Source organism: Pseudophryne corroboree, chromosome 3, assembly GCF_028390025.1.
Source record: "Pseudophryne corroboree isolate aPseCor3 chromosome 3, aPseCor3.hap2, whole genome shotgun sequence".
Lineage (NCBI taxonomy): Eukaryota > Metazoa > Chordata > Amphibia > Anura > Myobatrachidae > Pseudophryne > Pseudophryne corroboree.
The window spans coordinates 41,455,780-41,483,178 of NC_086446.1; the positions used below are offsets into that span (position 1 = coordinate 41,455,780).

Consider the following 27,399-nt stretch of genomic DNA (forward strand, 5'->3'; position numbering starts at 1 on the left):
ACATTAAGACCAAACCACGCAGAGGGGATAGCGGGTTGAGCTTCCAACTGGGATATGTCCTAATGCTCTCTTCCTTGAGGCCCTGTTCTGGACTCTGTTCTCTTCACTTAGACAAATGACAAGACGGCGCCGCTCTGGTAAAGCATCAAAAGTTAAATCCGCAACCACACAAGCCGCAGCCTTCCATACTTTATTTGGCACCCCCGTCCCTGACCCTATCACCTCCACCGCTCTCATTGATCACTTGCCGCCAATCATCATGGAAGATACCGGGGTCCCGCCCTCTCCAAAACATCGCCAAGCTGGATCTGCCAGTAAAGACTCTGCCGATATGGCGGCAGTCCTCACACAACTACGCTCTCTTCCGACTCGCCAAGACATCCAACAAGATTTATCCAATATGGAAAAAAGAATCCATGATTCCCTACAAGCGAGTCTCTCCAATATCCAATCTGATCTCACGCAAGTAGCAAACAGAGTAGTTGACCTGGAAGATCATAGAGATGAAACGGACTCTAAGCTCGCAGATCTCCACGATCTTGTATCCCGATACTCACATACCACCACTGAAATGAGGCGTAGACTGGATGATATAGATAACAGAGGGAGGCGGAATAACTTGAGGGTCAAAGGTCTACCCGAAGATGTGCTACCCCAGGGCCTGGTTGCGGCATTGACTACAATATTTAACGACCTGCTGGGTGCCGACCCCAGCTCTCAAATAGTGTTTGACAGAGCACATCGGGCACTACGACCGAGGGGAGCACCTACGGAGCGGCCTAGAGACGTCATCTGCCGGCTACATTACTTCCAGGTGAAAGAGACTATCCTACAGAAGTCCAGACAGGCCTCGAACATAGCTTTCAATGGCCACCCCATCCAGATTTTCCAGGACCTTTCCTGGATGACTTTACAACAGAGGCGTCTCCTCCACCCCCTCACGGAAGCTCTTCGGAAGAAGGATATCAGATTCCGCTGGGGCTTTCCTCTAAGCGTCCAAGTTACCCGCGATGGGAACCGACATGTCCTGGAAGACTATGATGGCGTCCCAGCATTCTGCACGGCACTGGGCCTACCGTTAATCTCACTGCCAAATTGGACAGACCCTCTGCAGCTTCCCACTACGGCATTACCCCGCAGGGAGCCTTGGAAAAGAGTGGACGCCTCAAGACGACGCAACCGGGCGGGCAGATCCAATGAAACATCTGAAACCTCATGATGCGTCTGCCACCCTAAACTGTGATATCCTTTTTATGCTACCTTACTGAAAGCTCACATTGATCTTTTTTTTTATTTTATTTTTTATTTAATAGGTTGTTTCAAATTTGAGCTTCAATTACCCTGAGAATGCCTACCACTCCTGCACTATTACAAGTTATTACTGTAATTAACTTGAGAGGCTTCCTGTGGGCCGGGAAGGATTAGGTGGCGAGATGGAGGGAGGCGGTTGATTGATTTCCCTCCTCCCATCTCCTTCCTGACCATGATATATCCCTTCCAAATACCTCTTTACTTAACTATCTAATATTGTTGAACCCGCTGTTACCCTTTGGACCCCCTTCTCTGCTGTATATTTCTTAGACCATGGGATGCTTAATTTATACCCATGGCTATCAATGCAGAGATTACCACTACATGTTGTTGTTTAAGTCTATGTTTCTTTTTTGGTTTCTCCCTTTCTTTTTCTATGTTCATGTACTCATGTCTTCCTTTCTTTCCTCATGTGTTTACCCGACTACCCCCCCTCCTTTATGCCACAACCAATTTCAGGTTACTTATGATCCAGCACTGGGTCAGAGTCCTGATATATCGTTAAGCCAGTTGATCCCTATACTTTTTATGTATGGCTAGCCTAAAAATTGTTTCCTACAATGTGAAGGGTTTAAATATCCCTGAAAAGAGGTCGGGCCTGCTACATACCTTACATACTGATGGGGCAGAGGTTATTTTCTTACAGGAGACGCATTTTAAACGAGAGGCCTCCCCTGGTCTTCGCTCCCGTCACTTCCCCAATGGTTATTTTAACGATTATTCTGGGGCGAAGGCTAGGGGTGTTGCTATCCTTTTTGCCAAACATCTCAGATTGCTGGATGTCTCTGAAATGTTGATAGGTGATGGGAGGGGGATTTTGGTTAGAGCTACTATAGCACATCAGACATTTACCTTCGTAAATCTCTACCTTCCTAACCGAGGCCAAACTCGATTTCTTAAAGAATCACTAGAACTAATCGAGCAAAACCTGATGGGCACTTTGGTAGTGGGAGGTGATCTTAAGTGGGTCCTTGAACCTCGCCTGGATTCCTCCTCTGGGTCCCCGCGGAACACGCTTAAAGAATCCAGACGATTTAGAGCTGTTCTACATGATTTTCAACTAGTTGATACCTGGCGTCTTTTGCATCCTTCAGATAAAGATTATACTTTTTACTCACCCCCACATAATACATACTCCCGAATAGACTACCTCTGCGTGAGCCATGCTCATCTAGATCTATTGATTGATGCGACCATCGGCCAAATAACAATATCGGATCATGCCCCAATTACGCTCACACTCTCTCTCCGCCATCCTCCCCCCAAACACTGGCGCTGGCGATTCAATGAACAACTCCTCCGGGACCCTGTTTGTAGAGCCCAAATTGAGACAGCAATAGATGACTACATCTCTTTGAACACAACTGGCGATGTATCCCCGGTTGTACTATGGGAAGCACATAAATGTGTGATCAGAGGCCAATGCATACAATTAGGCTCACGTCTGAAAAAACAGAAGGTTGAATGTAGAAATGCCTTACTAGAAAAAATAAAAAAACTGGAACTGGCCCACAAGTCTACGCTGGCGTCGGATACTTATGCCGAACTCCAAACAGCGAGACAAGCTCTTAATACTTTACTTAGTGACGGTACCCGCAGGGCGTTCCGTAAATGCAGACATAAATATCATAGATGGGGAAACAAACCTGGTAAACTCCTGGCACGTGCTCTTAGAGCTCAGAGATCTTTAACGTACATATCTAAACTCACAGGCGCTGACGGGATATCTCGGGCCTCTGATACAGAGATAGCGGAGATTTTCCACAATTATTACTCAGCCTTATACAATCTGACCTCCACGCGGACATCAACTGCACGCAAAGACCACATACGCAACATACAAATTTTTTTAGACGAAATCACTTTCCCGACTCTCCCGACAGACATTGCTCAGGCCCTAGACGATCCTTTTACTGGGGAAGAACTGCTGGCTGCCCTAAAGTCATCTCCTAACGGTAAAAGCCCAGGGCCGGATGGCTTTCCAGTCACGTATTACAAGGCCTTTCAGGAGAAACTCAGCCCCCTTCTTCTTCAGGCCTGCAATGCCATTTCATCAACGACTCCTCTATCAGGCCAGTCCTTAAGCGCCCATATTACTGTCATCCCAAAAGACTCTAAAGACCCGACACTCCCTTCCAACTATAGACCGATATCGTTATTAAATGTAGATATTAAATTGTTCGCAAAACTTATGGCTAATCGCCTTAAACCATTACTGCCAGATATACTACACCCTGATCAGGTCGGCTTTGTTATGGGCAGAGAGGCAAGGGACAATACTATTAGAGTCATTGATCTGATAGCGCATGCGCAGATAACTGATACTCCCCTCATGCTTCTTTCCACAGACGCAGAAAAGGCCTTTGATCGGGTGGATTGGGATTTTATGGAGGCAGTGCTCCGACGCTTGGGTCTAGGAGATGTTTTTTTGCAGAGAATCCTTTCATTATATAAAGCCCCGTCGGCCCGGGTTAGGGTGAATGGCGTTCTTTCTGAACCCATATCAATCTCCAATGGCACACGTCAGGGTTGCCCGCTGTCACCCTTAATTTTTGTTCTATGCATGGAGGCCCTGGCTCGGGCAATTAGATCCAACCCTAGTATCACGGGCCTGCGAGTGAGCAAAATTGAGCATCGTCTGGCCCTCTTTGCAGACGACCTATTGGCGGTCATAACAAATCCTTTGATTTCCCTACCCAACCTTATGAAAGAATTCATACGATTCGGAGACATGTCGAATTTTAAAATTAATTATTCAAAATCCATGGCAATGAATGTCACGCTCTCACCTGCTGCGGTATCCTCCTTATCGCAATCATTCCAATTCACATGGCAAAAATCCCATATTACATATTTAGGAATTCAAATCCCATCGACACTCACTACTATAGCTAGTATTAACCACACTCCTTTATTGCGCAAATTGCGACAGGAGATGAAGCACTGGCTCACGCAGAGATTCTCATGGCTAGGCCGTATAAATATAGTAAAGATGAACATTCTCCCCAAGTTGCTATACCTTTTCCAAACCATCCCTCTGAAACTTCCCCCACAATTCTTAGCCGAAGCACACAAGGCAATAAGCCATTTCATTTGGGACGGCCGGAAGCCTAGGTTCAAGCATAGCCATTTATCTAGGCTGAAATCACAAGGCGGGCAACAATTACCTATGATTTCCACATATTACCATGCCGCACTACTACATAGAATTATAGACTGGTCTCGCCCTGCTTCCCAGAGGAAACAGTGGGTCGACCTGGAATCTTCTTCCACTAATCTTAACCTACAGGCAGTGCCCTGGTCCCCTAGGTTTGGTCGCTCACCACATCTTACTGTGGGGCCCACATTGGCTCTATGGCGGACACTTCGTTATAAAATGGGACTCACGTCTAAACAAACGTCCGTTATGCCTATATTCGACAATCCATTATTCCCCCCGGGCAGGTCCAATGAGATTGCTTCTAGATGGGGGGAGGCGGGTGTGACTAGGGTGATTCACTTGATTGCACATGGCAAACTCAAAACGTTCGCTGAAATACAGAAAACGGGCGATATACCCGCTAAAGACTATTGGTTCTACCTTCAGGTACACCATTTTGTTACATCACAGCGAGAGACGACAGACCTTTATAAGGCTCTCACTCCCTTTGAATCCATGTGCAGTCAGGAGATAGCCCCCTCACATGTGGTGTCAGGCATCTATAAGATTCTTCGACAGAGTTCTTTTCTCACGGTCCCCTCTTTCTGTGACGCCTGGGATAAAGATCTGAAACATCGGGGAATCAAGATTCAATGGGACACACATTGCAGGGTTATGGCACAGTGCTCCACTAGTTTGGACATTGTGGAAACACAATACAAATTACTGACTAGATGGTATAGATGCCCGTCTCTCTTACATAAAATTTACCCCTCAGTCTCTCCCCTATGTTGGAGATGCAGTAAGGATACTGGCACATTGATCCACATATGGTGGGACTGTCCGTTAATTATCCCATTTTGGAACACAATTATGGACCTATCAACAAAGATTTTGGGAAGCCAGGTCCCACTGGGTCCGGACTTCTGGCTACTATCACATTCAGATATACCCCCTTCTCGCTACAAGAAATCCCTTCTTAAGCATTTAAATAATGCGGCAAGAGCTATACTCCCGGTGCATTGGAAATCCACTAACCCACCGACAATATGGGAGTGGTTCCAGCGCATTGACTTCTATATGTACATGGAAGATGTTTATTCTGCTGCCTTAGACAAATATTCGGACTATGTGGCAACCTGGTTTCTTTGGATTGACTTTAAGACCACTAAGACCTATGCTGACTATGCACCCTGAATACACACTGAAAATGGAAGCCCATGGGGCCCTCATACTGCCCTCTAAATGTCTTTACGTCCGTGGCTTGTTGCCCCCCCCCCATTTTTCTTCTCCTTCCTCCCTTCTTTCCCTTGTCTCCCCCCTCTTTTTGTCTGTTTTTGATGGTTTTTTGCGACCTCACACTTTGTCTAAATACTGTGTTACTATGCAATATTGCTCCGAGGTTGCTCTTTATTCCAGATTCTGTAACTTTTTATGAACGTTGCACGGTTTAGGATAACGTATATGAATCTGTTAATTTCTCTTTTCGCAACCATTTATTGATGTTTTGTATATTTACAGCTGACAAGATATGAGACTGTTGTATACGCTCTATTTGTGATATGTGTGTTGACATATTTGGAAAAATGTTCTATATTACAAAATGAAAAATAAAGAATTAAAAAAAAAAAAAAGGGTCCTGCGAGCCTCAGGGGGATATACACTATCTTCTGTCTGCTGTGAACATTTGATGTATTGCTGTTGCCCCTAGAATTAGGGAAGAGTTCTATTCAGAACTATTTGAGCGAATAAACATCTTTTGCCTAAAGACGACCGCTTCATCTTCTGACCTGCTGGGTTATGCCAAACATAGCCCCGTTATTCGGCTGTTTTGGGTACATCCAGCGTCTCCAAGCTCCGCCTTCCACCAGCTACCATTCCGTGCTTGGGCAAACGATTAGTGGGGATCAGTCAACGCCACACAGGTGTGGTAAGACAGCGTGTCGACGCATACACAGCATAACCGTGGTTCCAGACGCCACAGGAAGGAGTCTGGTGGTGGCAGCATAGTACCCACCCACTGCGCAGTGGGTGAAGTCAGTAACAGGCGGTTACTGGCGGTAAGCGTGAATCCCCTAATTGGCCAGGTCCCATGTGACCTGGACTCCATTCTGTGACGGCGGGGCGCGAGGCGATGAGTGCTGTCGCAGGTGTCCGGTCACAGATAGTCACTTTGGTATATTGGTGAGACCCTAAATCCCACCTACCTGATCCTCCTGTGGGATCCTGTGATTCTCCTTTGTAAAATCCTGGAAATACAGAGAACGAGGACATCTCTCTGGGGTATTCCTGTTACTGGGTCCATCTGTAGGAGACACATAGTGACTGAGTACAGTGTATATATGTTATTATCAGATGATGTGTGTATATAGGGGGCCCCCATACCTGCTCTCCCCTGTACAATACATGACAGTCTCCTCTTACCCAGTGATGTGAGGGGCTGGTGATTCTCCATCATCACGTCCTTGTACAGACCCCTGTGTTCCTCTATATACTCCCCCTCCTGCATGGAGAGATAGACAGTGACAATGATACACACTATAGAAAAAGATCATCCTCACAGATTATCCTGACATTCTTAGTGTTATGTTAGTCAATGTGAATTTAAGGAGATGCTACCTACTACCACAGTTTATACACACGGTCACGTCTCATATATAAAACACAAGCTTTTATTAAAAAATATTAAAATAATAGAAATCCTCACAAAACAGCCCATAAATAACAAAAGCAGCGGCTATGGTAGACTTACCTAGATAACGCTATTTCTCTGAAGTCCACAGGATCTACCTTGGGATATATAGTAGCGACAGCAGAACGGGCACCAAACAGTTAAGCTTTTCAGACTCTCAGGATGCAATGGGCCAGCCCCCTATATCCCCGCCTCCCGGCTCAGGCAATTCAGTTAGTTCCAAAGCTCAAGGCAGGAGTAGTTCAAGAGGGAGACCTATTCAGGTGAGAAGAACATACACACACTTCTATTCCAAAGGACAGGAAGAGGTTAGTAAGTGTACAAAATCTCAAATCAGGTGCCTCAGGGTGGGATTCCTGTGAACACTGTGGACTTCAGAGAAAGAGGGTTATCTAGGTAAGTCTACAATAACCTCTGCTTTCTCTATCAGGGTCCACAGTGATCCACAGGATCTATCTTGGTACGTCCCAAAGTAGCTACTAGTGAAGGGGATGCTCCTGATTGCAAAGGAGAATCCTTCGCCCAAATGCAGCATCCTGAGAGGCAAATGTGTCAAAGGCATAATGTTTAATAAATGTGTTAATGGATGACCATGTGGCTGCCTTACAAATTTGATCAGCTGAGGCGCCATGGTAGGCTGACCAAGAAAGTCCTACCTTACGAGTAAAGTGGCCAGACACATTGGGCCTAATCCAGATCTGATCGCTGCTGTGCGTTTTCGAAGCACTGGGTGGGCGCCCAGCATTCTCTACGGACTACGAGAAAAGGATTTACTGGTAGGTAATTAAAATACTATTTTCTCTTACATCCTAGAGAATGCTGGGGTCCATTTTAGTACCAAGGGGATGTACCAAAGCTCCAAGTATGGGAGGGAGAGTGCTGAGACTCCTGCAGATCAGACTGACCAAACATGAGGTCCTCAAAGGCCAAAGTATCGAACTTGAGGAACTTAGCAAACGTGTTCGACCATGACCAAAAAGCTGTAAGCCGAGACACCCCGGGCAGCCGCCCAGGATGAATCCACCTTACGAGTAGAGTGGGCCTTAACAGATTCTGGACACGGCAAGCCTGCCGTAGAATTAGCATGCTGGATAGTGAACCTGATCCAACGAGAAATCGTCTGCTTAGAAGCAGCACACCCAACCTTGTTGGGATCATAAAGGACAAAGAGAGAGTCCGATTTCCTGTGGCGAGAAGTCCTCTTCACATAAATCTTCAAAGCCCTCACAACATCCAAGGACTTGGAGGAAATTGAGGAGTCAGTAGTCAATGGCACCACAATAGGTTGGTTGATATGAAAAGTTGACACAATCTTAGGAAGAAACTGCCGACGCGTTCTGAGCTCAGCTCTATCTTAATGAAAAATCAAGTAGGGGCTCTTGCAGGAAAAAGCCCCCAATTCCGACACACGTCTAGTAGATGTTAGAGCCAACAGTGTGACCACCTTCCAAATAAGAAACTTGACATTCCCCTTCTGCAAAGGCTAAAACCAATCCGATTGTAGGAACTGCAGCACCACATTAAGATCTCAAGGTGCCGTAGGAGGCACAAAGGGTGGCTGGATGTGCAGACCCACTTTCAAGAAAGTCTGAACCTCAGGGAGAGCAGCTAATTGTTTCTGGAAGAAAATGGATAAGGCCGAAATCTGGACCTTAATGGAGCCCAAGCGTAGGCCCACATCCACACCCGCTTGCAGAAAGAGGTGAAACCGTCCCAGTTGAAACTCCACCGTAGGAAACTTCTTGGATTCACACCAAGACATATACTTCTTCCAAATCCAATGATAAGGTTTAGACGTTACTCCCTTCCTAGCCTGGATCAGGGTAGGGATGACCCTCTTCGGAATACCCTTCCGAGCTAAAATCAGGCGTTCAACCTCCATGCCGTCAAACGTAGCCGTGGTAAGTCTTAATAGGCGAACGGCCCCTGTAGGAGAAGGTCCTCGCGAAGAGGAAGAGGCCTCGGATCCTCCAGCAGTAATTCCAGAAGATCCGCATACCAAGCCCGTCTTGGCCAGTTCAGAGCAATGAGGATTGCCTAAACTCTTCTTCTCTTTATTAGTTTGAGAACATTTGGAATAAGTGGAAGTGGAGGGAACACATACACTGACTGGAACACCCACGGAGTTACCAAGGCGTCCACCGCCACTGCTTGTGGGTCTCTCGACCTGGAACAGTACATCCAAAGCTTTTTGTTGAGGCGGGAGGCCATCATGTCTATCTGAGTTACTCCCCACCGACTTGTTACCTTTGCGAACACGAGGCCCCATTCTCCTGGATGGAGATAGTGTCTGCTGATGGAGTCCACTTCCCAGTTGTCCACTCCCAGAATGAAAATGGCTGACAGCGCCAGCATGTGCTTTTCTGCCCAGAGGAGGATTCTTGTCACCTGACATCGCCGCTCTGCTCTTCGTTCCGCCTTGACGGTTTATGTAGGACACTGCCGTTACATTGTCCAACTGAACCTGAATGGCCCGACTTGCAGAAGATGTGCCGCTTGTAGAAGACCGTTGTATACTGCCCTCAGTTCCAGAATGTTTATCGGAAGGATGGATTCCAGACTTGACCACTTTCCTTGAAAGTTTACCCCTTGGGTGACTGCTCCCCAAGCCTTGCATCCATGATTAGAAGGATCCAATTCTGAATCCCGAACCTGCGGCCCTTGAGAAGGTGAGAAGCTTGCAGCCACCATAGGTGCGAAATCCTGGCTTTCGGCGACAGGCGTTTCCGCTGGTGCATGTGTCCAGAAAATCCAGTTGGAAGGACCGTGTGTGGAATCTTCCATACTGTAGAGCCTTGTAAGAAGCTACCATCTTCCCCAGATGGCGAATGCACTGATGAACCGATACCCAGGCTGGCGTGACCAGTGTTAGGGTACAAGCGCCGGCCCAGGACGCCCCTCACGCGCCAACACAGTGTGTTCTGAGCCAGCCGGACCGCAGCCTGCGAGGGTTGCGCTCCCACACTTGTGCCGCCATACCCGCCGGCTTCCCTCTAACCAAGTCGCCGGCGTCATACTCACCACCTCTTCTTTCTTCTGCCTCTGTTAAGGGGTGGCGGCCGTGCTGCGGGAATGATCAGTCACCTCGGGGGCTTGCGATCATCACCCTCAGGAGCTCAGTGTCCTGTCAGTGGAGATAGAGAACCATTAACTTCTAGAGTTGTTTCCTACTCCCCCCTTAAGTCCCACAAAGCAGGGAGGCTGTTGCCAGGAGCCTGCCTGTGACCTAACAACTCAGAAAACAATAAAAACTAGAAAAACTCCTAAGAGCTCTCCTAGCTGTGACCGGCTCCTCTGGGCACCTTTTCTAAACTGGGTCTGGTAGGCGGGGTATAGAGGGAGGAGCCAGCCCACACTATCAAACTTTTAAAGTGCCCATGGCTCCTAGTGGACCTGTCTATACCCCATGGTGCTAAAATGGACCCCAGCATCCTCTAGGACGTAAGAGAAAAGAACTTTAGCTGTCAACCATTTGAGATCCACTCGAATCAGTGGTTCAAAAGGAGCAACTTGAAGTGCCTTGAGAACTCATTCTAGATCCCAGGGAGCTGTAGGGGGGAACAAAAGGAGGTTGAATGTGAAGCAATACCTGGAAAAAAGTGTGAACATCCTCTAGGTTAGCAATTTTCTTTTGAAATCATACAGATAATGCTGACACTTGTACCTTCAAGGAAGCTATACGGAGACCCTTGTCCATTCCTGCTTAAAGAAAAGCTAGAATTCTAGAAACTCTAAAAGACCTAAGATCTAAACTTATGGCAGCACACCACAGAAAATTAGCATGCCATATTCGGTAAAAGATGCGAGCAGAGGATGGTTTCCTTGCGATCACCCGTAGTGCTGCTCAGCAATCTAGACCTCCGTGGCAGAAGGCGTGGGATTCAGCTGAAGAGAGCCGGGTGCATTTACAGCGGTGTGCGGGAGCTGTTTGAGATAGCGGTGAATAGCAGTCGGAGAGTACTTTCAAAGAAGTGGGCGTCAACTACCTATTTACTACTAATTAGATTTTATACATAAAAGCTATTAAATTACTCAGATTTGTATAATAAATATTACATGTTGACAATCTTAGATAAAAAATATTAATATACAAAGTCTCACTGAGTTATTTATTCGACATGACAGACCACACGTAATATAACTTTAAGGTGTCTCTAAAGCGCAGAGTTATTCTCTTTTGTGTTCTAATTGTCTTTGTTGTGCAGCTTAGCAAGCTGTTTACTCAGCAGCTTTAAAGAGACAAAGATCTTAATAAAATAAAATATAACTAATTAGCGCCGGTTGTGGATATCTGGGACCCCTGTCTCAAATTATCCGTTTTTTTCCAATTTATGAGCCAGTCGTGATCCTGTACATAGGCTACTGTCACTTGGAGATGGCAATGCAAAGTTTCCTGGGACTGAGCCAGGATAAGCAAGTCGTGGAGATATGGGAAAATCCTTACTCTCTGACGACGGAGATGAGCTGCCATCACCACCATGATCTTGGTAAATACCCTTGGAGCTGTAGCCAGTCCAAAAGGTAGAGCCTGGAACTGGAAATGCTGTTGGAGGATAGAAAACCTGAGATAACACTGATGAGAAGCTGCTATCGGTACATGGAGATAAGCATCCTGTATACCCAGGGACACCATAAAGTCCCCCGGCTCAAAAGCTAGAATAATGGACCGCAAGGTGTCCATACAGAATCGGGGCATCCAGATATATTTGTTCAGAGTCTTAAGATCGAGAATGAGTCGGTAAGATCCATTCGGTTTCTGAACTAAAAACAGGTTGGAATAGAAACCTCGTCCTCTCTGTGCTGTAGGAACCTGCACTATTACTCCTGACTGCAGCAAATTCCGAAATGCATCCTCTAAAGCCCTGGCCTTCGATTCCACCGGAGACGGGCTGGTACAAAAGAATCTTTGATGGAGGTTTTTCCTGAAGGAAAAAGCATTACAGTGAGACACCGCTTCTTGCACCCAGATATCTGCGGTGGACTGCTGCCATACCTGTGCAAAAAGAATTCGGCCTCCCACCCTGGATTCCCACAGGTGGAGGCCCGCACCATCAGGCCGATGACTAGCTTTCTGGTATAGAAGCCGCGCGTCTGGTTGACTAAGGCTGCTTGGTCTTAATCTTACCAGTTTTATCTGATTGAGGCTGCGTGCTGTAAACCTTTCCTTTTGCTTTACCATGAGCCCGAAAGCCAGAAATCTAGCTTATATATGAAGAAGGAAACTTCACCTTTTTGGAGTCTGTCTCAGACACAAGAATATTATTTAATTCTGTGCCAAACAGAATATCTCCAAAAAAAGGCAGAGATTCCAGGACCTTCTTGGATTCCAAATCAGCCTTCCATGCACGTAGCCAGATAGCTCTGGGAGCTGCTACCAAAAAGGCACAGCCTGAGAAGCTACTGTACCAATATCTAGGGCAGCTTCTTCAATAAATGCAGCTGCCTGCTTTATACATGCACTATGGGGTAAATGTTCTCTTGTAGCTGATGAAAGATCTTTTTCCAACAAATCTCCCCAGCCTGACACTGCTTTAGCCACCCAGGCTGTAGCCATAACTGGGCTAGTCACTGCCCCTGCTAAGGAAACCACAGTCTTAGGAAAACCATCAATCTTTCTGTCAGTCATATCATTTAATGATGTTGAAGGCAGGGGTAATGTAGATTTATGCACAAGTCGCACTACGTGTGCATCTACCTTGGGAGGAACCTCCCTTTTTAACCAGTCTACAGTAGGAAAAGGATAAAAAGAACCCCATTCTTTGGGAATCTTAAACTTCTTACCGGGTGTAACCCATGCCTCTTGCATAATTTCTTTCAGCTGATCTGAGTTAGGAAATTCTGCTTTTACTGTTTTTGGACGTTTAAACACAGGAGACTTGGATTTTAATACAGGCTCTGCTGCCTCCACAATTGACAGAATTGACTTTACCGCCGCATTAAATTCAGGTATAACCACTGAAGAAGAGTGCTCCTCCTCTCTAGATGCAGATTCAGAATGGGAGGATTCAGGCTCATCACCTGAAGTATCCTCTGATTCTGAAAATTGTGTCGACAGTGAATCTCCGTGTCTATCTGACTTCCAATCCTTGGATAAATACTGTGAGGCACTATATTAGCGGACCCTGATGCACCTAGCCTCGTAGGGTACAGAATATAGTGACAGTTATATCTGGGAAACACGGAGAGTGAAACCTCACAGCAGATACAGGCACACACAGTCACAGGCAATGCAGAAATTATTACAACAATAAAGCTGCACTGGACTAGTATGTATACATATAACACAGCGCGGTCCTAGACCGGAGGTATATATCACTAACACTGTCTGTATAATGACATGTAGAATACCCAAGTGTTTGTAAAGACATAGTGCTGTATACAGGCGGCTTTACAAGGGAGACCTTGGCCTGAAGTCCCGGAGACCAGCCGCAGCTATGCTTATAAGATGGCGCCCAGCGTCTCAGTCAGGGAGTGAGGGAGAGTGTGAAGAAGCTCCAGGGCGGGAAATCTGCAGTAAATGGCGCCCTGGGCCGGGGGAGGGGCTACAGGTGAAGCGCTGGCTCCCCTATGCTGGACTTCCACTTGGGGTACTATGAGCCTTATTAAATGGGGTGTTAGTACACCTGACCTGTACTCAATACGCCCCGGTGGTCTAGTGGGGTCCACGCCAGCGCCGCGACCCATGTGATTTCTTCGTTTTTTATTTGTAATAAATTAGCAAAAATCTCAAATTCACATTTTTCACATAGTCATTATGGGGTAATGTGTGTAGAATCTGGAGGGAAAAAATTAATCTATTCCATTTTGGTATAACGCTGTAACATAAAATGTGGAAAAAGTCAGGCGCTGTGAATACTTTCCGGACGCACTGTAGGTAGGAAAAAACATTACTGCATTACCTTAAACCAGCTACCGTATTCAGACACTTATTCAACTACTCAATATCACCAAGGGTAGGTAGGAACTCAGCACTGTATCACCTGCCTCAGGAGAGGGGGAGACAGGTAGACTTAACCCCACTCCGTATTCCAGCACATTTCTAACAGACGGCTGAGAGAATCAGACGCACCAGCGAACACAGCTGCACCGCGACTCTGAATGAACTGTATTGCAACAAGGGTCTCAGACGGAAGAGGAAAAATAGGATTTTAATTACCGACCAGTAAAACCTTTTCTCGTAGTCCGTAGAGGATGCTGGGGTCCACATTAGTACCATGGGGTATAGATGGGTCCACCAGGAGCCATTGGCACTGTAAGAGTTTAATAGTGTGGGCTGGCTCCTCCCTGTATGCCCCTTCTACCAGACTCAGTCTAGAAACTGTACCCGAGGAGACAACATACTTCGAGAGAAGGAAATACACAGAGAGATTCATACCAGCTCACACAACAAGGCAAACCCGGACAACAGGCCGGAAAACTCAGCAACAGCTGAAACAGTACTGAAACAGTAAAGAACGCAGAACTTACCTAGGAACCAGGCAGTATTGATCTAAATAACCACTGCAGGATAAAGAAGCGCTGGGCGGGCGCCCAGCAACCTCTACGGACTACGAGAAAAGGATTTACCGGTAGGTAATTAAAATGCTATTTTCTCTTACGTCCTAGAGGATGCTGGGGTCCATATTAGTACCATGGGGTTGTACCAAAGCTCCCAGAACGAGAGGAAGAGCGCGCAGGCTCCTGCAGAACTGCTTGACCAAACTTGAGGTCATCAGAGGCCAAAGTATCTCGAACTTGTAAAACCTAGCAAACGTGTACGATCCAGACCAAGTAGCTGCTCGGCAAAGCTGTGAAGCCGAAACACCTCGTGCAGCCGCCCAGGAAGAACCCACCTTGCGAGTAGAGTGGGCCTTAACTGATTTTGGACACGGCAATTCTGCCGTAGAATATGCATGCTGAATGGTGAACCTGATCCAGCATGAAATTGACTCCTTAGAAGCAGGATCATAGAGGACAAACAGAGAGTCAGATTTTCTGTGACGAGTCGTCCTCTTCACATAAATCTTCAAAGCCCTCACAACATCCAAGGCCTTTGAAGCAATGAGGACTCAGTAGCCACTGGCACCACAATAGGTTTGTTGATATGAAATGCCGACACAACCTTAGGAAGGAACTGTTGACGAGTCCTGAGTACCGCCCTATCTTCATGGAAGACCAGATAGGGACTTTTACAGGACAAAGCCCCCAATTCCGACACACGTCGAGCAGAAGCCAAGGCCAACAAAGTTACCGCCTTTCACGTGAGAAACTTGATTTCAGCCTCCTGTAGAGTCTCAAACCAATCCGATTGCAGGAACTGCAACACTATAACACGATCCCAGGGTGCCGTTGGCGCCACAAAGGGAGGCTGGATGTCCAGAACCCCTTTCAAAAAGGTCTGAACCTAAGGAAGGACAGCCAATTGTTTCTGGAAGAAAATGAATAAAGCTGAGATCTGGACCTTGATGAAACCCAATCGCAGGTCCATATCCACACCTGGTTGCAGGAAAAGGAGAAACCGTCGAAAGTTGAAACTCCACCGCAGGAAATTTCTTGGATTCACACCAAGACACATATTTTTTCCAAATTCGGTGGTAATGTTTAGACGTTACCCCCTTCCTAGCCTGTATCAGGGTAGGAATAACCTCGCTCTAAATACCCTTCCGAGCTAAGATCTGGTGCTCCACCGCCATTCCGTCAAACGTAGTCGTGGTAAGTCTTGATAAGTGAACGGCCCCTGCAGTAGAAGATCCTCCAGAAGAGGTAGAGGCCTTGGATCTTTCAGCAGTAGATCCAGCAGATCCGCATACCAAGCCCTCCTTGGCCAGTCTGGCGCAATGAGGATTGTCAGAACCATTGTTCTTTTTACAAGTTGTAGAACTTTTGGAATTAGAGGAAGTGGAGGGAACACATACACTGACGGGAACACCCACGGAGTTACTAGTGCAACCACCGCCACTGCCTGTGGGTCTCTCGACCTGGAACAGTACCTCCACAGCTTCTTGTTGAGTCGGGAGGCCATCATGTCAATGTGAGGAACCCCACACAAATCGGTTACCTCCTCGAACACCTCCGGGTGGAGGCCCCACTCTCCTGGATGGAGATCGTATCTGCTGAGGAAGTCCGCTTCCCAGATGTCTACTCCCGGAATGAAGATTGCCGACATCGCTACAGCGTGCCTTTCTGCCCAGAGGAGGATTCTTGCCACCTCTGACATTGCAGCCATGCTCTTCATTCCGCCTTGTCGGTTTATGTAGGCTACTGTGGTTACATTGTCCGACTGCACCTGAACAGCCCGATCCTGCAGAAGGGGTGCTGCTTGAAGAAGGCCGTTGTATACGTCTCTTAGCTCCAGGATGTTTATCGGAAGAAGGGATTGTTGACTTGACCACCCCCCTTGGAAAGTTTCCCCTTGAGTGACTGCTCCCCAACCTCTTAGACTTGCATCCATGGTCAGAAGGATCCAGTCCTGAACACCGAACCTTCAGCCCTCCAGAAGGTGTGGTAGTTGTAGCCACCAGAGAAGCGAAATCCTGGCTTTCGGTGACAGATGTATCCTCTGGTGCATATGTAGGTGAGATCCTGACCACTGGTCCAAGAGATCCAGTTGAAAGGATCGAGCATGAAACCTTCCGTACTGCAGAGCCTCGTAGGAGGCAACCATCTTCCCCAGAAAGTGGATGCACTGATGAACCGATACCCGAGCAGGCTTCAAGACATCCCGGAACATTGTTTGAATCACCAACGCTTTCTCCACCGGTAGAAACCCCCTCTGCACCTCCGTGTCGAGGATCATCCCCAGGAAAGACAGCCTACTTGTCGGCTCCTTGTCGTGAGAGCAATGGCTCTTAACAACTTCTCCCTGGACGATGCCTTGATCAGCAGATCGTCCAGATATGGAATTATGTTCACCCCCTGCTTGCGGAGGAGAACCATTATCTCTGCCATTACCTTGGTGAAGACCCTCGGTGCCGTGGAGAGACCGAATGGCAGTGCCTGAAACTGAGAGTGATCGTCTAACAGTGCAAACCTGAGATAAGCCTGATGCGGCGATCAAATTGGAATGTGGAGGTACGCATCCTTGATGTCCAGGGACACCAGCAACTCCCCCTCCGTCAGTACTGAGATAACTGCTCTCAGAGACTCCATTTTGAATTTGAAGTCCCTTAAATAAGGGTTCAAAGATTTCAAGTTCAGAATTGGCCTGACTGAACCATCCGGCTTCGGTACCACAAAAAGGTTCGAATAGTAACCTTTGTTCAACTGATGAGGTGGAATTAGAACAATAACCTCGTACACTACCAATTTTTGGATAGCGTCCAGTAGAATAGCTCTGTCTGCCGGCAAAGCCGGCAAGCCTGATTTGAAGAATCGGTGAGGTGGGAGAGTTTGAAACTCCAGCCTGTACCCCCGGGACACAATATCCTGTATCCAGGGGTCCAGGCCAGACGACACCCAGACGTGAGTGAAATGCCGGAGTCTTGCCTCCACCTGACCTACCTCCAGGCTGAGTGGTCCATCGTCATGCTGAGGACTTTGAGGTGGTCCTGGAAACCTGCGGGAGCAGGCTTTTTGGATTTGGCACGACCACCTCTAAAGAAGGTGTGAGAGGGCTTGTTCTTTCTAGGCCTAGCGGGTCGAAAGGACTGTGACGTGTTGGGAGTAAACGGCTTCTTTGTAGCCGGTGCAGCTGAGAGGAGAAAAGGAGACTTACCCGCGGTAGCCGTGGCAATCCACACATCCAGCGCCTCCCCAAACAGAGCCTGACCTGTATAGGGTAGGTTCTCCACACTTTTCCGGGATTCCGCGTCCGCAGACCATTGGCGCAGCCAGAGACCCCTGCGAGCCGAGACGGACATGGAGGAGATCCCCGCATCCATGGAACTCAGATCCTTCATACATTCTACCAGGAACCCTGCAGAATCCTGTATGTTACGTAAAAATAAATCAACGTCACTTTTATCTATTGTAGTCAAGTCCTCCTGCAGAGTGATTGACCACTTTGCTATTGCTTTTGAAATCTATGCACAGGCAATAGTAGACCGCAGTATCGCCCCTGAAGCCGTGTATATGGATTTGAGCGGTAGATCCCGGGACTGGTAAGACCGCCTGTTTTGACAGCCTGGAGGCATCAACTATACGCGGGTACTCCCATTTTCTTCTACTGTCCTCCGGGAAGGGAAAAGCAACCAGAACCCTTTTTGGGATCTGGAATATTTTCTTTGTGTTTTCCCAGGCTTTTTCAAATAATAGGAATTTAGTTACCTACCGGTAAATCCTTTTCTCATAGTCCGTAGAGGCTGCTGGGGTCCATATTAGTACTATGGGGTATAGACGGGTCCACCAGGAGCCAATGGCACTTTAAGAGTTTAATAGTGTGGGCTGGCTCCTCCCTCTATGCCCCTCCTACCAGACTCAGTATAGAAATTGTGCCCAAGGAGACGACATACTTGAGAGAAGGAAATACACAGAGTGTGGTGAGATTCATACAAGCTCACACAACAAGGCAAATCCGGTTAACAGGCCGGAAAACTCAGCAACAGCTGAAACAGTACTGAAACAGTAAAGAACGCAGACCTTAACTAGGAACCAGGCAGTAATGAACCAAATAACCACTGCAGGATAAAGAAGCGCTGGACAGGCGCCCAGGATCCTCTACGGACTACGAGAAAAGGATTTACCGGAAGGTAACTAAAATCATATTTACTCTTACGTCCTAGAGGATGCTGGGGTCCATATTAGTACCATGCACCAAAGCACCCAGAACGGGCGGGAGAGCGAGCAGGCTCCCGCAGAATTGCTTGACCAAACCTGAGGTCATCAGAGGCCAAAGTATGTCGAACTTGTAAAACTTAGCAAACGTGTTCGAGCCAGACCAAGTAGCCGCTCGACAAAGCTGCAAAGCCGAGACACCCCGAGCAGCCGGCCAGGAAGAACCCACTTTACGAGTAGAGTGGGCCTTAATGGATTTTGGACACGGCAACCCTGCCGTAGAATACGCATGCTGGATGGTGAACCTGAGCCAGCGAGAAATCGTCTGCGTAAAAGCAGGAAACCCAATCTTCTTGGGATCATACAGGACAAACAGAGTACGATTTTCTGTGACAAGCTGTCCTCTTCACAGAGATCTTCAAAGCCCTCACAACATCCAAGGCTTTTGAAGCAATTGAGGAGTCAGTAGCCACTGGCACCACAATAGGTTGGTTGATATGAAAAGCCGACACAACCTTAGGAAGGAACTGTTGACACGTCCTGAGTTCCACCCTATCTTCATGGAAGACCAAATAAGGACTTTTACAGGACAAAGCCCCCAATTCCAACACACGTCGCGCAGAAGCTAAGGCCAACAAAGTGACATCCTTCCACGTAAGAAACTTGACCTAAATTCCCTGTAGAGGCTCAAACCAATCTGATTGCAGGAAATGCAACACCACGTCAAAATCCCAGGGTGCCGTCGGCGCCACAAAGGGAGGATGGATGTGCAGGACCCCATTCAAAAAGGTCTGAACCTCAGTGAGGGCAGCCAATTGTTTCTGGAAGAAAATGGATAAAGCCAAAATCTGGACCTTGAGGGATCCCAATCTCAGGCCCATATCCACACCTGCTTGCAGGAACAGGAGAAAACCTCCAAGTTGAAACTCCACCACAGGAAACTTCTTGGATTCATACCAAGACACATATTTTTTCCAAATGCGATGGTAATGTTTAGACTTTACCCCCTTCCTAGCCTGTTTCAGGGTAGGAATAACTGCGCTCTGAATACCCTTCCGAGCTAAGATCTGGCACTCAACCGCCATGCCGTCAAACGTAGCCATGGTAAATCCTGATAAGCGAACGACCCCTGCATTAGAAGATACTCCCGAAGAGGTAGAGGCCTTGGGTCTTCCAGCAGTAGATCCGCGTACAAAGCCCTCCTTGGCCAGTCCGGAGCAATGAGGATTGCCAGAACCTTTGTTCTTCTTACAAGTTGTAGAACTCTTGGAATGAGAGGAAGTGGAGGGAACACATACACTGACGGGAACACCCACGGCATTACCAGTGCGTCCACTGACACTGCTTGTGGGTCTCTCGACCTGGAACAGTACCTCCGCAGCTTCTTGTTGAGGCGGGAGGCCATTATGTCAATGTGAGGAACCCCACACAAATCGGTTACCTCCTCGAACACCTCCGGGTGAAGGCCCCATTCTCCTGGATGGAGATCGTGTCTACTGAGGAAGTCTGCTTCCCAGTTGTCCACTCCCGGAATGAAGATTGCCGACATCGCCACTGCGTGTCTTTCTGCCCAGAGGAGGATTCTTGCCACCTCTGACATTGCAGCCATGCATTTGGTTCCGCCTTATCGGTTTATGTAGGCCACTGTGGTCACGTTGTCCGACTGCACCTGAACAGTCCGATACTGTAGAAGGTGTGCTGCTTAAAGAAAGCCGTTGTACACGTTGTGCCAGGATGTTTATTGGAAGAAGGGATTCCTGACTTGACCACCTTCCTTGGAAGGTTTCCCCTTAAGTGACTGCTCCCCAACCTCTGAGACTTGCATCCGTGGTTAGAAGGATCCAGTCCTGAACCCCGAACCTTCGGCCCTCCAGAAGGTGAGGCAGCTGCAGCCACCAGAGGAGTGAAATCCTTGCTTTCGGCGACAGACGTATCCTCTGGTGCATGTGTAGGTGAGATCCCGACCACTGGTCCAGGAGATCCAATTGAAAGGGCCGAGCATGAAACCTTCCGTACTGCAGAGCCTCATAGGAGGCAACCATCTTCCCCAGAAGGCGGATGCACTGATGAACCGATACCCGGGTAGGCTTCAAGACATCCCAGACCATTGACTGTATCACCAATGCTTTCTCCATTGGTAGAAACACCCTCTGCACCTTCGTGTCGAGGATCATACACAAGGAAAGACAGCCTCCTTGTCGGCTCCAGATGAGACTTGGGAAGGTTCAGGATCCAACCGTGCTCCCTGAGCAGATGCGTTGTGAGAGCAATGGACCATAACAACCTCTCACTGGACGACGCCTTGATCAGCAGACCGTCCAGATATGGAATTATGTTCACCCCCTGCTTGCAGAGGAGAACCATCATCTCTGCCATCACCTTGGTGAAGACCCTCTGTGCTGTGGAGAGACCAAATGGCAGTGCTTGAAACTGATCGTGATCGTCTAACAGTGCAAACCTGAGATAAGCCTGATGCAGCGACCAAATCGGAATGTGGAGGTACGCATCCTTGATGTCCAGGGACACCAGGAACTCCCCCTCCGCCAGAACTGAGATCACTGCTCTCAGAGACTCCATTTTGAACTTGAACTCCTTCAGATAAGGGTTCAGCGACTTCAAGTTCAAAATTGGCCTGACCGAACCATCTGGTTTTGGTACCACAAAAAGGTTCGAATAGTAACCCATGTTCAGCTGATGAGGCGGAACTGGAACAGTGACTTCTGACATTACCAATTTTTTTATGGCGTCCAGAAGGATTCCCTGTCTGCCGGCAAAGCCGGCAAGCCTGACATGAAGAATCGGTGAGTGGAAGAGTTTGAAACTCCAGCCTGTACCCCCGGGACACAATATCCAGTACCCAGGGATCTAGGCTGGACGACATCCAGACGAGGCTGAAATGTCGGAGTCTAGCTCCCACCTGACCGACCTCCAGGCTGTGCGGTCCACCGTCATGCTGCAGATATTGATGACTGCAGCGTCCCTGATGTGACCCAGCGTCAAAAGCACGCTTTCCCTATCCAGGGTGCCTATTTCAGATGACAAGTGATCTGCCCACTTTTCAATAGCGCTACTCACCCATGCCGATGCCACGGCCGGCCTGAGCAGCGTACCCGTAGTGACATAAATAGATTTCAAGGTAGTTTCCTGCTTACGATCGGAAGGATCTTTAAGTGCTGCAGTGTCCGGGGACGGTAGCGCCACCTTCTTGGACAAACGCGCCAGGGCTTTGTCCACCGTAGGGGAGGATTCCCACCGTAAACTATCCCCCGCGGGAAATGGATACGCCATAGGAATCCTCCTGGGAATCAGTAGTCTCTTGTCAGGAGATTCCCAAGCTTTTTCAAAAAGAGCGTTCAGTTCATGAGAGGGAGGAAACATTACCTCAGGTTTCTTTCCCTTAAACATACAGACCCTTGTCTCAGGAACAGTGGGGTCTTCTGTGATATGTAACACTTCTTTTATTTCCACAATCATGTACTGAATACTCTTAGCCACCTTAGGATGTAACTTGGCATCATTATAGTCGACACTGGAGTCGGAATCCGTGTCGGTATCTGTGTCTGCTATCTGGGTAAATGAACGTTTCTGGGACCCTGAGGGGGTCTGAGATTGTGACAAAACATCTCCCATGGATTGTCTCCATGCTTGGTTCTGAGCCTCAGATTTGTCCAACCTCTTGTGCAACAAAGCCACACTTGTATTTAAAACACTCCACATCTCTACCCAATCAGCAGTCGGCAGTGCCGACGGAGTCACTCCCTCATTCTGTTCAGCCCCCACCACAGCCTCCTCCTGGGAAGAGCATTCAGCCTCAGACATGTCGACACACGCGTACCGACACCCACAAACACACTGGGCTATAGGGGACAGACCCACAGTAAGGCCCTTCAGGGAGACAGAGAGGGAGTTTGCCAGCTCACACCCAGCGCCTCACCGGTCTGAAAGAATTAAATAATGCCCCAGACCTATAAGCGCTTTTATATAATAGTAACCAATACCAAATTTCGGTGTGCCCCCCCCCCCCCCCCCCTTGTTTTTTGCACCCTGTTACTTGTGACAGCAGTGAAGGGCCAGGAGCAGCGTCTCTGCAGCAAGCTGTGGAGATAAAATGGCGCTGGTTAGAGCTGGAGGACGAAGCCCCGCCCCCTCAATGGCGCGCTTGTGTCCCGCTTTTCTTTATACTGGCGGGGGTCTGTATACAGTGCCTATGCACTGTATACCAACTTGCCAGTCTCAGTTAGAGGTTTTATTGCTGGTCAGGGCGCCCCCCCTGCGCCCTGCACCCATGTAGTGCCTTGTGTGTGTGGGAGCAATGGCGCGCAGCGCGACCGCTGCACGGTACCTCAAGGAAGAACTGAAGTCTTCTGCCGCCTCTGAAGTCTTCTTGCTTCTGCTACTCACCCGGCTTCTTACTTCAGGCTCTGCGAGGGGGACTGCGGCGCGGCTCCGAGAACGAACAGCTAGGCTATACCAAGTGATCAGACCCTCTGGAGCTAATGGTGTCCAGTAGCCTAAGAAGTAGAGCCTTTGAACTCACAGAAGTAGGTCTGCTTCTCTCCCTTCAGTCCCACGAAGCAGGGAGCCTGTTGCCAGCAGTGCTGCCTGAAAATAATAAACAAAAGTCTTTTTTAGAGAAACTCTGTAGAGCTCCCCTAGTGTGTGACCCAGTCTCCTCTGGGCATAGAATCTAACTGGAAGAGGGGCATAGAGGGAGGAGCCAGTTCACGCCCATTAAAGTCTTAAAGTGCCCATGTCTCCTGCGGATCCCGTCTATACCCCATGGTCCTTTTGGAGTCCCCAGCATCCTCTAGGATGTAGGAGAAAGGAATTTAATACCTACCGGTAATTCCGTTTCTCGTAGTCCGTAGTGGATACTATGGAACTGTACTTTCATACTGGTATAGATCGAGTCCACTGGAGCCCGGCACTTTAAAACCTTTAGTGTGTGTGTGTGTGTGTGTGTGTGTGTGTGTGTGTGTGTGTGTGTCTGTGTGTGTGCTGGCTCCTCCCCTCTATGCCCCTCCTATCAGACTCAGTCTAGGAAAACTGTGCCCGAGGAGACGGACATACCACGAGATAAGGAATAAATACAACAGCGGTGAGGCAACAAGCCAACACACAACCAAAACAAAAAGGAGGGCGCTAACCAGAACAGAGGATAGCAACACCAACCTAACCAGGATAGCACAGCTATCCCAACAACATAATGGGACTGCAACGGCGGACCAACCAAATACTTACTCAAGAAAGCAGGAATCGAAGCACTGAGGCGGACGCCCAGTATCCATTACGAAGTACGAGAAAAGGAATTACCGGTAGGTATTAAATTCCTATTTTCTCTAACGTCCTAGTGGATTCTGGGGAACTGTACTTTAGTACCATGGGGAAGTCCCAAAGCTCCCAAACGGGTGGGAGAGTGTTGAGACCCCTGTAAAACCGCCTGGCCAAACTGAAGGTCATCCCTGACCAAAGTGTCGAACCAATAAAATTTCACAAAAGTGTTCAAACCAGACCAAGTAGCAGCTCGGCACAACTTTAAGGCCGAGACACCCTGGGCAGCCGCCCAGGGCATGAATAGACGTCGGCAAAGGCAGAGCCGCCGAAGTATTGGCCTGTTGAATGGTCAACCTGAGCCAACGAGCAATGGATTGCTTGCAAGCCGGACGACCAATCTTGGTGGCATCATAAAGGACAAACAGCAAATCATATTTCCGATGAAGAGCCGTCCTCTTGACATAAATCTTCAGAGCCCTCACCACCTCCAAGGACTCTGGCCCAATGGAAGCGTCAGACAACACCTGAACCACAATGGGTTGATTGACATGAAGGACGGGTCCTGAATTCCGCCCTGTCTTCATGAAAAACCAAATAAGGGCTCCTACCCCCAATTCAGAGACATGTCTTGCAGATGCCAACGCTAATAACATCACCGTTTTCCAGGTGTGACATTTTAACTCCACCCTATGTAAGGATTCAAACCAATCCAAGTGAAGAAAGGACAGACCCACATTGAGATCCCATGGAGCCGTGGGAGGTACGAAGGGCGGTTTGCATATGAAGAACTCCTTTTAGGAAAGTTTGTACTTCCGGCAACATGGCAAGTTGTTTCTGGAAGAAAATAGAGAGCGCCGAAATCTGGACTTTGATGGAGCCTAAAACGTAGGCCCATATCCACTCCCGCTTGCAGGAAAAGTATAAACGACCAATTCTAAATTCCACGGGAGACACCTTTCTACTTTCACACCAGGAAACATACTTTTTCCAGATACGATGATAATGTTTTGATGTCACCATCTTCCTGGCTTGGACCATGGTAGAAATAACCCGGGAGGGAATACCTTTTCTTGCTAGAATCTCCCTCTCAACTTCCAAGCCGTCAAATGTAGCCGCTGTAAGTCTGAATAGACGAACGGAACTTGTTGAAGAAGATCCTTTTGGAGCGGTAGAGGCCAGGGATCCTCCAGAGCCATGGTTAGGAGGTCAGAGTACCACGCCCGTCGAGGCCAATCCAGGGCAATAAGAATTGCTTGAACGCTTTACCTTCTTAGTAATTTTAGAACCCTTGGGATTAACGGTAGAGGAGGGAACAGGTACACAAACTGGTACGTCCAAAGCGCTGTCAGCGCGCACACTGCTACAGCCTGCGGATCCCTTATTCTGGAACAGTAATGGTATAGCTTCTTGTTGAGACAAAAAGCCGTCAGATCTATCTGCGGACAGCCCCACCGGTGAATTAACTGTTGAAATACCTAGGGATGTAGGCCCCATTCCCCCGGATGGAGGTCGTGTCTGCTAAGGAAGTCCGCTTCCCAGTTGTCCACTCCATGAATATGGCTGAGATGGCCCTTGCATTGGCCTCTGCCCAGAGTAGGCATTTGACACTTCTCGCATCGCTGCTCTGCTTCTTGTTCCCCCTTGTTGGTTTATGTACGCCACCGCAGTGGCGTTGTCCGATTGAACCTGGATCGCCCGATTCCTCAGGAGATGGGAAGCTTGTAGAAGGGCATTGTAAATTGCACTGAGTTCCAGGATGTTTATCGGCAGAGTAGATTTCTGACTTGACCATATCCCCTTGAACTGGGCGCCTTGGGTCACAGCCCCCCAACCCCGGAGGCTGGCATCCGCTGTCAATAGAATCCATGATTGGATATTGAAAATCCTGCCTTCTACCAGGTGAGGAACTTGTAGCCACCATAATAGAGAAATCCAGGCTTTCGGAGATAAGTTCACCTCCTGATTCATGTGAAGGTGAGACCCCGACCATTTGTCCAGCAGATCCAGCTGAAATGGCCGGGTATGAAATCTGCCGTATTGGATTGCCTCGTAAGCAGCAACCATCTTGCCCACCAAACGTATGCAAAGATGTATGGACACCTTGCAAGGACGGAGCACTTAGCGGACCAAAGTCTGGATAGCCAAGGGCTTGTCAATTGGAAGAAACACCTTTTGAGACACTGTATCCAGTATAATTCCCAGGAATTGGAGACGTTGGGTCGGATCCCGGTGAGATTACTGACGGTTAGGATCCACCCATGATCCGTAAGCAGGCGAGTCGTCAGACCGATGCTGTGCAATAGACGCACCCTGGAAATAGCCTTTATCAGGAGATTGTCCAAGTAGGGGACTATGTTGACTCCCATCCTGCGCAGTGGCAGCCTCATCTCCGCCATGACTTTGGTGAAGACCCTTGGAGCTGTGGATAGGCCAAAGGGCAAGGCCTGAAACTGGAAATGGTCATCCAAGATGGCAAACCTGAGGTAAGCCTGATGAGGGGGCCACATGGGAATATGTAGGTAAGCATCCTTGACATCTAGGGATACCAAGAATTCCCCCTCCTCCAGACCGGACACCACTGCCCGCAGGGATTCCATCTTGAATTTGAACACCCGCAGATACGTGTTTAGAGACTTCAGGTTTAAGATGAGTTGCACCGAACTGTCCGTTTTGGAACAACAAAAAGACTGGAGAAAACCCCCTGTTTGTGTAACGGAGGAGGTACTGGAACCACCACCCCTGTCCGCAAAAGTTTTTGAATGGCCTCTTGCAAGGTAACTTTTGCAGCGGGCAGAATTGGTAAGCCCGATTTGAAAAATCTGTGAGGAGGAAGAGCATTAAATTCCAGCCGGTATCCCTAGGAAATGAGATCCCTCACCCAAGGATCCCGGCAGGACTTCGCCCACACGTGTGCATTTGCAGGTTTACGGGAATTACCACGAGATCCTCTCGGAGTGGTGAAGACTCCCCGGCCCCTGCCTCTGAACCTTGCTACGCGAAAGGACTGCAAGGAGGGTGGAGCGGCAAAAAGGTAGACTTACCCGCCATTGCCTGGGAAAGCAGGTGGCACAGCCGACGGCAGATAGGTAGACTTGCCCGCCATTGACTGGGAAATCCATTTATTTAATTTGTCCCCAAACAAGGCATCACCTGTAAAGGGAAGATTTTCTACACCCTTTTCGGAATCAGCATACCCTGACCACTGACGCAAGCACAGAGCTCTGCGTGCCGAAACTGCCATAGCAGTAGTGCAGCCATTTATCTTACACAATTCCTTTATAGCCTCGCTTAT

General features: G+C 48.3%; 1 protein-coding gene across 2 annotated transcripts in view; it reads right to left on the bottom strand.

Annotated features, from left to right (window-relative positions):
• The window catches only part of LOC135054655 (zinc finger protein 271-like), a 65,237-nt gene that overhangs the window by 19,977 nt on the left and 17,861 nt on the right, over positions 1-27,399 (bottom strand). For both annotated transcript variants that reach the window (XM_063957895.1, XM_063957896.1), the window contains exons 2-3: positions 6,875-6,953; positions 6,658-6,755 (exon numbers count right to left, since the gene is read on the bottom strand). In XM_063957895.1, coding sequence (XP_063813965.1) covers positions 6,658-6,755; positions 6,875-6,908 — 132 coding nt within the window. In that variant the 5' untranslated portion in view covers positions 6,909-6,953. The remainder of the gene's footprint in view (positions 1-6,657; positions 6,756-6,874; positions 6,954-27,399) is intronic.